This window comes from Nestor notabilis, unplaced genomic scaffold (assembly GCF_000696875.1).
Source record: "Nestor notabilis isolate BGI_N333 unplaced genomic scaffold, ASM69687v1 scaffold14913, whole genome shotgun sequence".
Taxonomy (NCBI): Eukaryota; Metazoa; Chordata; class Aves; order Psittaciformes; family Psittacidae; genus Nestor; species Nestor notabilis.
This window is the reverse complement of record NW_009921641.1, coordinates 13,262-27,500: the sequence shown is the minus strand read 5'-3', so window position 1 is coordinate 27,500 and position 14,239 is coordinate 13,262. Positions and strand designations below refer to the sequence as shown.

At 38.5% G+C, this 14,239-nt stretch overlaps 1 protein-coding gene across 3 annotated transcripts in view; it reads right to left on the bottom strand.

The window, feature by feature from the left end:
• The window catches only part of KIF2A (kinesin heavy chain member 2A), a 33,163-nt gene extending 25,758 nt beyond the window's left edge, over positions 1-7,405 (bottom strand). For 2 of the 3 annotated variants that reach the window (XM_010011245.1, XM_010011246.1), the window contains exons 1-6: positions 7,319-7,405; positions 5,813-5,932; positions 5,319-5,373; positions 3,222-3,344; positions 2,560-2,660; positions 103-198 (exon numbers count right to left, since the gene is read on the bottom strand). In XM_010011245.1, coding sequence (XP_010009547.1) covers positions 103-198; positions 2,560-2,660; positions 3,222-3,344; positions 5,319-5,373; positions 5,813-5,932; positions 7,319-7,396 — 573 coding nt within the window. In that variant the 5' untranslated portion in view covers positions 7,397-7,405. The remainder of the gene's footprint in view (positions 1-102; positions 199-2,559; positions 2,661-3,221; positions 3,345-5,318; positions 5,374-5,812; positions 5,933-7,318) is intronic. The other variant, XM_010011249.1, reaches the window with a different exon arrangement.
• Positions 7,406-14,239: the final 6,834 nt, after the last annotated feature.

Here is a 14,239-nt window from a genome sequence, read left to right as displayed (position 1 = left end):
TTACTTTCCATGTTCATAGACAGAAGTACACACTGAAAAAATGGAAAACACGTAGCAAAAATACAGAAGGACAAGAAATTTGGATGTTATTGGGGTACTTACAGGATCTGCATTTGTCAGTGGTCTGTAATCCAAACTTGCCCTGAAATCTCTTATCATACACATAATTTCATAATTTGGGTTTGTAGCATCAACATCCTAGGGAAGTAAACAACAGAATTTCTAACATTTTTTACTGAAACTGACTATCTTCAGTATCTTCTGTATTTATTTATGAGAAAAACACACACTAACTGAAATCTTATTTTTAATCCAAAAAGCCAGAAACATCCCAAAATGCAAGTTTAATGCCTTTTTCCATTCTGACGCAGCTAAACCAAACCTTTTATATTTATATATATGCCTTGTACTTAATGTTTTTGGTTGGCATGCAACAGAAAATAATTTTTACTTTAGGACTCATTAACAGACTACTCAAGAAAAAGAAATGACTTCTGCCTTTGACAGATTCTTCACACCTCTGAATGACTGCACAGAACCTGATAGCATACACAACCAATGCTTCTTAATCAGAGGTAAGGCAGTCCAACAGATGGATGGATACACTCCATTACACAGGTATAACACTCACTGCAGAAGACAGTGACAACACCCAGGTGCCCCAAACACAGCTCTGCTGGATCCGACTTGGTTGAAGGAGCTTTATCCTACTACTGGTCCTGAGTTAACTCCTACAGTTACTGAGATGCATTGGAAACACTTCTAATACTCCTAGACCCTCGCTAACAAAAGCAATTCCAAGGATACAAAGTAGGCTACATCCAGGCTCAGAAGGCTTCCCATCCCTAAAGCTGGAGTCATCAGTACTAGAGCAAATGGATATATAAGAGGCCATGCATGGAGCCCCTACAAGCCTTGCTAAGCCTAAGCCTACTGTAAACTGAGCTGGTTGTCTGCAGAACTGATCAAACATCCTTCCTGTCACTTCTCTTTGATACTGTTAGCTTTTACACCATTTCAGGACATGCTGATGATGCCATACATAGCCAGCTCTGGCGCATGTACCTTCTTAAATTTTGCATGGCTGCCTGCAAATTATAGAATGATTTCAAAGGATTGGAAACTCCTCCTGGGTCACAGCTGGTTGTGGAAACAGCATAGGCACTCTCAGAAAGCACTGCACTGGTGTTAACAAGGCAAAAGGGAGCCAACTCATCACGTCCCTGCATGTGTGACGCAGCTGATCCTCACCTCAGGTAAGACTATGTCCTGGAAATCAGAAGTCGACTGTGCTTTGATGTTGTTCAGCCTGACAACAGTGAACTAAAACTGCTAACAGTAAGTCCACAAAAAAAAAAAATAAAATGTATTGCTGCTGAAAAGTTTCCTTCTAACGTTCAGAAAGGGGTATTGCTTATTATGGAAAAAGCGTTTGCCTAAAATTCTTTAAACCCTGCTTAAAGGTCTTGTCCACTAGAAGACTGCCTGGCTAATTACTGCTGCATTTCACAACAGTAACAACAGAATACACAAAACAACAGGAAGCACAGACACATACAAGTTATCAAGACAAACAGAGCTTCCTCATACAGAGGTCTAAGACACAGATGAAAGGGAGGCTTCAAAGGAGTGATAAAATTTCAGGTGTAATACCAGGCTAAAGCATTTTAATGTTTCAGGATTTTTAATGTTTGTTCCTTAGACTTAAAGACATAGTAATGTTCTGTATTTGTATAAATGGATGGAAATTAGAGAACATTAATTCAACATAGGTAATTTTAGGTCAACTTAGAAACATCACTAAATCCTGATGTAAATTGCCTGAATTATTTACTTGGTGGTGGTACTTCTCATGTCAGTAGCGGATTCCCAGTACCTCTTTAGAGACTAACAGATACTCACAGGACTGCCATCAAGATTACACTACTAGTTTTGATGAAGCTTTTACACCACTGTGACAAAGTCATTTAATATTAACAGATTTTTTCTTACAGGACTAGCAACTTCATTTTCTTTCACTCAAGTTTCTAACAACTTGATGCCAAGCTGCTTGCATAATGAATAACTAAATTATAAATGCATAGACTGGTTTGGGGGGGGGGGGCGGAATCCTAATAGTTAATGATCAAACTTGAACCTTAAGTGTATCTCCTACAAAGCATCAAAGATCATAAATTACAATTTATCATCATGTTGCAAAACCTCACTGACAATAACAGGCATATCTAAAAGCTAAACATTTGATTATTTTCAATAATACATTTTCCCTAAGAAATAGCTATCTATCACCAGTACTTGATCTTTAAGGAACACCCAGCGAGATAGGCAATTGTAAGCAATTATTTCTACAGGAAGAAAAATAGGCAGAAAACTGCCTAAAGTAATAGTTATGAGAGCAATGCAACCAAGCACCAAAATATTTATCAAACCTGTATACAGGATGAAAACACTTAATTTCATGATTATTGCAGTTCATACATTAAAGAGTGAAAAAAGCACAATGATTTTGCAAACTTTTCTTGCTGTCATACATTTTCCATCCAAGCTAAATATACTAACCTGAGCTCTTTTTTCTCTAAGTTCCTGCTGTTGTAACCTTCTCTTTTCACGTTTCTCTTGCAATTTTTCAACCTCTTTTACACAATTAGATTTTCTACGTGCTTAAAGGAAACAACATAATTTTAAAATATTTTCAATGTTACATGAATTTAGTATTTACGCTGAAACATTATATTAATTTATCAGTCATTGGAATGCATTGATATCAACTATCTTCTCAAGTAAATCAGTATTAGTACACAATTATGGCAATTTCATTTATAAAATGAATCAAATAAATGGATTAGAAAAAAGTAATGGGAATGGTACATTAAGTACACGACCAAAAATGTAAGGACAATGACCATCAAAAAAATAATTGGACAGTTACACGTGATCTCGTGGTCTGAATTAACAGAAAGCCCAAGCAAACAAAAAAAAAAAAAAGAAAACAACACTGCCATGGTTAAAACAAGATAAAGGAAAAATGAATTCCAAATACTAGTACAACTATGACAAAAGTGAATATTTGTTTAGCCACAGCTCTCTGAAAAAGCTCCTCAGGGAAGAGCAGAGACAACTGTGCATGTAGACCATTTGTCATTTACGGACGACAATGTAATCCACGAGAATGTACATGTAACGCCCAGAATGAATGAATCCTTGATACACGGTTTACATACAAGGGGGTCCAAATTCCTTTTTTGCAGCTTGAACTGGAGATATATCTGAAACACTACCATTCTGTTGAGAGGAGAAAGCCTGCTCGGGAAGCTGAGAAGGTCGTGCACGTGCAGAACCAGACACTGCAAAGGAAAAGCACAAAGCTTATCTGGACAAGGAAGTGTAACATTTCTACCTGATTCTGAAATGCTTTGTTATAACAAGGTAAAACAAGGCCCCTTTCCATATATTTAGAAAGTCTACTAATAAAGATCTTTGCCATGCAGGCTTTTTTATCCTACCATTATACACCAACACAAGATAATTACTAAGCACCAATGCTGCATGTGCACATTTTTAAATATTCCACTGCAGGATTAGTACAGATATGTGCACAGGCTGAATCATGTACTTGAAGATATTCAGTCCTGAAGTTTAAAGTGCTGAAATTTTATTTCCATTGCGATTATATGCAACAAATTAGTAAGAAAAGAAGCCCCACTGTTCCACATTCTCTAGAGTTCCAAATGGTCCTTGACCGTATGATCTCTGGAGAAGGAAAGATACAAATGAAAGGCAGCAAAGTGCAGCTCAATCTGTGAGTGGAAGATAAAAATTAAAATGCTTTTTAACACCGTACTGGAAAAGATACAGGTACAATCACTATGCCTAAACTTAGGCATTGATTCTGTATGTGCCAATGATGCCAATTTCTGAAGATGCAGTGTTGTCTGTTCCCAGTGAATGCAGTTGGAATGGTGAGCATGCAAGACACTTTTGGTAGAGCTAAAGGCTTTAAATTGGTTTTTCAAAGAGCTGCTTCAAGCAGCTCTGCTTCAGCTGGCCTGTTTCCTGCACATGCTCCTAACAGAGTCTGCCAGAAGAGTACAGACGGTATCTGCTTTGATTAGCAGCCAGAGATGGCACTCTGAACAAATGCCAGCTCACTGTGCATCATGGAGGCAACTATAGAAACAGGTACTGAATGGGACAAAGAAGACAAATGCCCAGACCATTCCAAATATAATAGGAGATCTAGGTTATAGCACAAACTGACGACACAAAATAAGACAATGTGTTGAGAAAAGCTTAATTACAAGGATAACAAAAGACAAATACTTAGGCTGAACGGTAAGATGCATAGGACCTATTAAAAAGACCTATTAAAAACTTACAGCACTATTCCATATTAAACAGACCATTCACCACAAACAACATGTATGGATGTGAGGACAGTCCCATCAGCAAAATGGCTCAAATTTAGACCACATTACTTTGAAAAAAAATATTCCCTCCTTAAGAGATTTCCAATTTGCTTTACAACCCCAGAGGCAAACGGCAGAAGGGCAAAAGTGGTCCCTATCATCCACCAAAAGAGTCTGAACACTTGCAAAGATAAGCAAGCCAACTTCTTTAAGTTTAAACAGATGGATGGGAATCTAGTCTGAATTAATGACAGTAGATTAATGTTTGGAAGAAGAATCACCACCCTTATCAATACAAGTTAACTAAGTTTAACACACAGTAAATTAAAAAATAAACAGTCACTATTCTCTCTCATGTTGTAGATACATAACATCTGTATTAATCCAATATATTCTTTTCACCTATCCTCCTGTTATATTTCAGCATTTTCTGTAGATTTTCCACTATCAGCTGAGAGTGAAAAATAACCTCTAGAGCTTAAGTACTCTTTGAAAGAATGTTTACACACAGACTGCTACAAGACTAAGTTAAAAAATTGAAAGTGTAAGAATTTTAAGTGCACTACTTAGAATATATTGAAAAGCTCAATTATACTGAAGCAAAATTGAGGGCGCTTTAACTTGGAAAAGGCCACACAGGCTTTAATGTAGCATAATTTAAAATTTTTGCACCTTCAGTTCATTCAGCTTAACTTTCCTAATGCTACACTGCTTAAACCTGTACATAAATACTAGTCCTACGGTATAAATTTCTAAATATACACAGGAATTGTAGGAATGATGTACCATGTCTTTTATACATCACATGCATACATGCTGAATGAGAAACACAGAACAATTAAGGAGTGTTAGATGAACAGGAGGTTAAAATGTTCCCACATTTTTTACTTCCTTCAAAGAGGTAACATTTACCTCTGTTATCTCTGATGGGGTTGTCATTCTTAATAGGCACCACAGTTCGACGAGTCTATAAAGAAAGAAATCTTTGTTACTTGATCACCATCTTATTGAAAATGTAAATTGCAGCCCCACCTCTGCCTCTTTCCAGTGAATGAAAATAATGTGACATCAGCAACAGAGAGGTGATTGCTGCCAAATCCCTCCATGAAAGCCCAGGGTGAAAACTGCTTGAACTATACACTCTGTTTCAAAACAACCTCCCTAAACCTTTTTGTATTTTTCCTTGAGATATATTTAGTCATACAAATATTAGTTCTCCAGTTCCTCTCCACCAAACCTATTCTTAGAAAAATTTTTAGAAACCCCTATTCATCATAGGAAAAGAAAGGAACACAGTTATCAAATAGCTCCACAGACACAAAAGTTGAAGTAAAAAATTCAAACATAATAACATGCATAGGAGTACTACAAGTTTAACATGAACATGTTGCATTGATATTACAAACCTTTAGGATTTTGTTTACTTTGGCTGATGGAGCAGGTGGTGGTAGTGTCTCTGGACCAGGTTCAATATCTTCATCAGGTGCAAGATCTGGGTTAAGTGAACATATACTCTCCAAGTCAATCTGGGTAAAAGAGTATAAAACACATTTATGAGTCTTAAAACAACATTCACCCTCTTCATTTGCCCTGCTACATTTGAGAATAAACATTAAACGTATTTAGTGATTTTATCCCACAGTTTGTTAATTATACAACTTGAATTATCTTGTTTTATGTTCACTAAAAACAGTGTAAGCTTTGGTCTTCATATTAATTGAAAACACACCCTTCGGGCATGGTCTGAATTAAAAATGACCAGGAGATATTTATGATTTTGCAAACTGATTAAACTAAAAGTTGATAGTATTACTGCGGTAATATGACAATTACTGCAAAATACAAAAGATATTCTGTAACATAAAGATAACTCAATATTTTGAAATGTCCCTGGCAGTGAAAAATAAGCAGACAAATTACAACCGCCCAAGAAATAAAAGCACAGTTCATGTTAAATTTATCATGTTCTGTTTTTTGGTTTGGGGTTTTCTTGTTTGGGGTTTTTTTTGTTTTTTTTCTTTTTTTGTATAGTGTTTTAGGGGGGACTGGGGAGAAGAGGAGGGGGTGTTTGGTTTTCCTTTCAGTGTTTCTCACTCAAAATACTGTAAAATATATGGGGGGAGGGGCAGGATCTTAAAAATAGCTGGCTTCAGCTCTATTGAAACTTGGTTTTCTAAAAATCTGAAATAGCTTTGGTCACTACAGACTGTCACTTCCCCTGGCTGGACTTTTCAAAGACCTCACAACTGTATAGATTCTGTGTGTCCAGAGGGACAAGCTCTGCTGATGAGATCACCAGGACTGTCTCGCATTTTTTTTTTCCTCTTTCCTGTGTTTTCACAAAACTGGTGAAGAGCAATTATTTCTGAGATGCTTCTTCAAATCTCAGCAGAGACTGGCTAACATGGTCCAAAATTTAAAGGAAGAGGGAATAGCAAAATGTCACACACAAAGACACAGTTTCTCAAGGAAAGCGAGGCTGGAAAATTATTGCCAAAACAAAATACATAGTAAACAAACCAGCAGTTAAGTTCCCCAATAATACAAACACAAAATATCTTTCTAATCTAGCTCTTACACTGGTTTTCTGTCCAACTTGCAAGTCACTTCTCAAAAAATTAATTTTTCTACTTGTAAGAAGAGTATAATAAGGTCAGCTTTTGTTAATCATGTTCAAAATCAACAGATGAAAGTAACTACTTAAAAGCTACGACACAGCTCAGGAATTCAAATTTAATACAAAAGAAAACAGCATTTGCCCGGCAGCTTCCATGCAAAAGTGTCTGTAACCAAAGAACCATCAAGTAAATTAGGATTTATAACTTCTTTTTGTTTCCACTGCGAATTCCAAAGTAATATTCATGTAGACTACACATATAAAAAGAAAAAAGTTCTAGAATAATTAAGTTTACCTCTTTGCCTTTAGTATCTCCATTTTCAATCCATTCAACGGTCACACTTTCATTTTCTTCATTTAGGGATGTTACCATAGCTTGGTGGATTCGGCCTAGAGAGCAAACACAAATGATCATTTATTAACTGGTGCGAAAATTTGCCATAAATTATTTTCATTCCTGCACCAAAGCATTCAGAGAGAGGCAGGAAGAGGGTTAAAAAGAATTAAGTGGTAAAACACAAGATGATTCCTGGCCACGCTCTGTGAAGTGGCTCTGACCTGATCCATCAGAGTAGAATCCAACAGTCAGCATACTAGTGAAGAAGCAAAATGAAGAGAAAACTGAGCCGTAAGCAAACAAAATACCACATGAAATCCACACCACTTAAACTCTCTTTTCATGAGAGAGGAAAACTCCAATACCATCAGTCTCCTACAGGCCCCAAGTCTCCCAAGGTATGCTCCACATCTGTTTATTTGTCCCACTCCTAGGCTGATACAACACTGTATATCCAAACACAGGAGTGAAGCCCTCTGAAACTGTACTCTGATATCCATTTCTTACGGGCATCCAATCAGTTGGTAATTTAACTACAATTAAACTGCCATCAACTACAATACAAATCCTCATTTTAAAACCAGCCGTTTACACAGACTGCTGAGCTGGAATTAAGGTGCCATAGCTTTGACTTCTTCAGTGAAGGACCCAGCAAGCCCTCATAAAGTACAATAAAACCAATGGAGACCCATCTAACAGCACAAGTAACAAATGTACACTGTTATTATTTCTTTTATTGCAAAGACTGCCTAAACATTCAGACCTAGTTAAAAATTAAGCAAGAAGAGCGACGATGGGGAAGCATTATGGAAGGTAGTAGCAAATCTGTATACTCTAATATGATGTCCAGAGAAAGAGACTAACTGAAATTCAGGCAAGGCGTGTAGCACTAAGGGGGCTCGCAGAGCAGCCAGCCCCCCTGGGCAGCACTGCTTTCACATCTGCAGTGCTCACCTTGCCAGCAATACACATTACACATGTATTTACAGCCTCTGCACTTGTCCTTGCCCAAAGCATAACATTCACTTGACCACTAAAGAAGGTTAAGTGGGTTTTTTACCTAAGAAGTGCCTCCCCCTTTGCTTCAGGTGGCTCCTTTCCTCCAGCTTTCACTCGGTTTTATTTCCCTGACCCATACTCTGTCTTAAAAAGACCTTCCATTTGTGCTTCCTGAGCACCGTTCTCCCCAGGTGACCCAGCTATGTGTGCTGCAGGGACCATCTGTCCTGCATTCCCCACTGAGGTGGTGCCAGATGTGCAGGCAGGGACCACCACCATGCACAGGCACTCCTACCTTTCTCCTCACCCAAAGGAGGTTGTGCAGGCATGCATCCTGCCGTCAGGACTGTGCCCAAACTCTGCTAGTGGCTGGGCTGAAGCAGACTCACTGAACATGATACTCTCTCACCTTATTTTCTTGGACAAGCATTTTTGTGCAAGTTTTCTTTGTGTAAGGTCCTCAGCACCTTTCCATTAATTTTTCTGCATTTAATAACCTCTTTTGTACAAGAACACCCTGTTGTAGAGCTGTTTCAGTGAGCTATCTGGTTCATCAGTAAAGTAGCAACAGAAGCCACTGTCTTCCTGTAGCAATGCCACTCCTACAAAGAGCATGCTGATAACACACAAGGATGAGATTGGTGTGTTATCATCATTGTTCTCAGACTAAAGCCAAACCATAGCACTGCACCAGCTACTAGGAAGAAAATTAACTCTATCCCAGCCATACAAGGTCACAAAAACTGTGGGAACAGGAAGACACTTAATTGGTATAATCTGCTACTGTTTTAAGGCTTGATCTAGCTGTCAATCCAGAATCAAGAGAAATATGATACATAAAAAAAAAGTTTAGCAAACACATTCTACACAATATGATAATAAGCTATAGTATACTACCAAATTTCACAAGTTTTGAGGAAAAGCACTATTCACAGTTGAGATGTGTGACATTGTATTAGTCATGCAGCCATCACGTAAGTCCTATTACCTGCTCATGTGCTCTATTACTTTTGACAGAGAATGAATAATAAAAATAATAATTTAAAAAGGTTTTATCTTTGCCATAACAGGTGAAAACAGATCAAAGCAGGCTGATGAATGAACAGAAAATACTGAGCACTCTCACAAACACAGTAAGCCAGCATGCTTTAACAAAAGAATCGCAATAAATCTTCCATCTCAGTGCCAGATTTCATCCATTCCCTGGCCAACAAAGTCAGGACTGAATAAAAAATAAAGAAAAACCCACACTAAAAAAAGTTATGTCCATCTTCCAAATATTCTCAAAATATTCTCAGCTTAAACAGAAAATGTATGCTATAATGTTAAAACTGGCAATCTACCCATACAACTTGTTCCTAAAAATTCTTTTGTGTTACTAGAAGTTACATGTTATTGATGTGCCAGAAAGCACATTTACATCTTTACAATTGCCTCTTGCTCTCTGCAAACAGTATTCCATTATATTTTTCTAGTACACAGCTGAATACAGCAGCTGGGAAATTCAGGAATGCCAGCAACCAATTAGGCTGGCATAAACCTCGTCTAGCATATAAAGCAAGACCAAGCTGCAAATACTAAAGCATAAGAGCCAAATCAATCTGCAGAGAATGGTTGAAGGTAACATCCCTGATTTCTGGTGCATCAGTAGTATCAAAATATGAAATGTAAACATGCCCATGTAAACACAAACGTGCATTAGGACAAAGTGAAAAAAGAACAAGTGATTCAAGAAAGACTATCTTCACACACATATCAAAAACAAAAGCAGAAAGCAGAGCCATAGTGCTAATATGCTGACTCTTCGCTTGGCATTTCTTTAATTTCAAGTGCCTTTCCTCACACGATTAGAATTCACATCACAGGCAAAACTTCTTCTGGGAAGTCATTCCATTGCTATAGGGCTCAAAACTAAGGGAGAAGTTATTTGAAAAGGCTATTACTTGTGTGAATATGTTCTGTCATACAGTGCGTGGCATCTAGCTTATCTCATGCTGACCAGAGAATACAGAAAATACTGCTGCAAATACAGCAATGCAACACAAAAGCATGTGAAGCCAATACTTTAAAATTACCTAAAATAACAAGTTACAAAATTCTCCCGTGAATCAATACAAGTGAAGAACATCAATTCTCCATTCCCTGCCTTCCTAGTCATTTGATGGACATTTGACAAACAGAAGAAAGCAAGCATAAACATCAGCAGAAATATCAGATAAATCTCCTCTATTGTAAGAGTTCTTAGGGTAGTTATTCATGCAGAATAAGTTTCAGGAAGCACCAGTAAAAGCAAATAGCCAGGACTAAATCAAACATTTTAACTAACCCTCAGCAAAGGTAGCAGTGCCAACAGACTGCAAATACCAAGCTATACTTAGATCCCCATCCCTAAGCAAACTGAACAAACAGTTTCTACCTGTAAAATTTCTCCAAGCCACCAAAATTTTGAAGCAGTGATCAATGACAGTACTAAAACTATGGTGCTTTCATCTTAATACTTTTCAGAAACTTGCATTAACACTATTAAATATTGGTTCATGTTTTCTAAATTACAGCCTGGGAAACAGCATTGGCTAACATGTGACTCAAACCCCTTTGCACTCTCCCAAATGACTCAAGAAATAACGCTGGAAAAAGACCACAGCCTTCTCCACCCTTTCTCATAATTAAAAGTTCACCCCTCGCAAAAGACACTGTACTCACCGATCTCATGCAAGAGTTTTGTGAAGTGTTAGAAATATCTTCGAGTTGTAATAACTAAAAATCTACACATAGGGTCTGGATCAGGCCATGGAGAAGAAAGGTTCATAATTTCCACTATGACCATCTCATTCCTCGCCCAAAAACAAGAGCAGGACTCTGCCTGGCAGCATTATGCTACGACCATACTACAGTTGTTTAAGCCTTGTCAGTTCAAAGCCACACAATCAGTTTTAGCAGGACCAGCCTATGTCAATGTTAACAGACCCAACAGTCAGGAAAGAAAACTCACAACTTATGTTATATCCTTGCCACATCTTTAGGAGCACAAATGCATTACGTTAGCTCAGGCAGTGGTCCACCAGCAGCGCACTTAGCTTTCTAAGTGTATCAACACTAGATGTTTCATAGGTGAACGCAAAAACATACTACAGCTTAATGTCTGCTAAAGAGTCCTGCTGAGGATGACCACTGCAACAGAAGCTGCCCAATCCCTGAAAGGATTGTAACAGGCACTTGTGAAATAGCCAAGATTCTCCTAATCACATTAATGAGGGACTTATCTCTCATCTAGAGACACCTGGACAGGATTGACCTTCACCTTCGGCCACTTGATATTCAAAAAGTAGGATCGCAAGAAGTAAAATCTTCTTCACTATTTTGAAGATAATACAATCCCCAAGTTACATATAAAATATATGTGTGTGTATATATATGTTTTGGAGGAAAATGAGGCTGCAAATCCAGAAGCAGCATTTATTGGAATTACCATGGTCCAGAAAATAGTCTCCTGTGCTCTGCGCTCCAATCCTGGCAACTCTTATGAAAGGATTTTCTTGCTGTCACAGAGCTCAGAGAGGTGAGAAATAATCCTCTACTCACTCAACAATGCTTGTAACCAAACTTGCAAGGAAAAAGATAATTCAAGGCTTGGCATCTCCAGCAATATCAACTGTGGCAACATCTCTAGGCAAGCAATCAGAGGTTGTCATGGTCTTCCCTGTACTACCCATACAGTTCTGCTGCTGATCCCCCAAGGAAAAACCAACAGTTACTAATGACAGATGTTTCCGTCTCCACAACAGGAAACATGTTTGATGGTATTTTGTTTCAAAGTTTCATTTATCCACAAACGAGTAGCTTCTTATTTTCTTTGTATCTACCACAGTTACACTTCAGTTTTGTCTAACTTAATCATACAGATACTGGTTTTGCCAGCCTTCCTTATTGTCTTTTCTGTTACCTTAGTTATAGTGTTATCATACACAGCAACTGACATATTTCTAAGGCAAATTCTTAAACATGTACAAAAAAATATAATTTTAAAGATGTATTTTAATATTTATTTTTGTGAATGATCCCTAGCTACTAACTCTTTTTTATTCTCTATATTACAGCAATAGCCAAGTCCTTTAAGTGACAAGCATGTTAAAACCACATTTTATGACCTCTACAAGGCTCTACAGTGTAACAGACACGATTTTTGAGAACAGAAACTAGTATTCCTCAAATCAAGTTTCCTCTATCTGCCTGTGAATTTCAGCTTTGAAACAAAATTCAACTTAATCTATTCTTGACCCCATCTAGAAAGCTACCAAACTCAGAAAAATCCCCATCTAAATCACGTATCTAATTTCTGTACAAAACCCAGTCAAACACAGTGGTTTAGAAAAACAAAGTTCACAGATCTCACTGATGGTCCACTAATAAATGAGGAAGAGAAAAAACCCAACACAGAGACAGGCCACAAACAGCACATTTAATGTCCCTCATCCAGCAAACAGGACACAGTGATTTTTTTCATTCCCTTTGCATTCAACACCAACAAGCCCATCGACTCCAAACTACTAAACTGTCCTTTGCTCAGTCTAGCTGAACTTGTTAGCTGTCCATACTGTGCACCTTCCCTAAAGCAGTTACCTAGAGCTGCATCCCAACACTGCTGCCACAGCTTCTGTTTCTCTAATAACTGCCAAATCTCCAATCTTTCCACATTGTGAAAAACCCATTCACTGGGTTTTTCTGCTGACCTTTCATTTTGCAAGCCAATATGTAAGATTTCCGTTTATGTTCAAAACAAGTTTCCTGTGGTTTCCCCAATTAAAGGAACATTTGGGGTTTTTACTTCCCTCCAAGCCAGGTTCAGTTTCTTTTTGGGGGTGGGGAGCTAATACTCTTTTAAAGCACATTTCAAAGGGCATCATTTTACATTAATGAGCTCCTCCTAAAACATCTTCCCTTCATTTGCTTTCAAAAGCTTCAATTGCCAGTGAAATCAATGGCAGCCATCCCATCTGTCATAACAGTCTTTTAAGGCAGAAAAGATGGTGTGTGGTGTTGGATTGTTCCACGCTAGAGTCGGTTCTGATTCCATCACTGCTGTGCTTGCCTGGTTTCATCAAAGATCCTTCTTCATTAGCATGGCAATAGGAAGGGAGTGGGATTCAGATCCCCAAATCTGGAGCAACAAAGATAGGTGCTGTGCCCAGTGTGGTGATGGGCATACAGCCGCTACAGAAGTGATAATACACAGTGTTATATACCAATTAACATCATAGTAGTTAATTTATTGGCTATTCTCACCCAAAATTAAATCCCCTTGAGGTGCACACCAGACTCCCCCATCTTCCTGCATTACCCACCATGTATATCCACGTCCCTGAGCAAAAGCAACCCCATGAGTGGGTTTGCCTTTACCTGAAGCAGGAATAACCCAGACTGTCTTCCCCAACAAATCCTTTATGTGCACCACAGGAACTTTATCCCCATCTACAGTACGTAAAAGTTCTGACTGGGCTGGGCCAGCCCTGTTGGCAGATCCCCTTGTGTTGACCAACCAGGTGGCTTTTGGTAAATGTGTATCCCAGTGTTTGAAAGTCCCACCACCCATTGCTCTCAGCGTAGTTTTTAACAGCCCATTGTACCGTTCGATTTTCCCAGAGGCTGGTGCACGGTAGGGGATGTGATAGACCCACTCAATGCCATGCTCTTTGGCCCAAGTGTCTATACGATTGTTCCTGAAATGAGTCCCATTGTCTGAATCAGTTCTCTCTGGGGTGCCGTGTCGCCACAAGACTTGTTTCTCAAGGCCCAGGATAGTGTTCTGGGCAGTGGCGTGGGGCACAGCGTATGTTTCCAGCCATCCGGTGGTTGCTTCCACCATGGTAAGCACATAGCGCT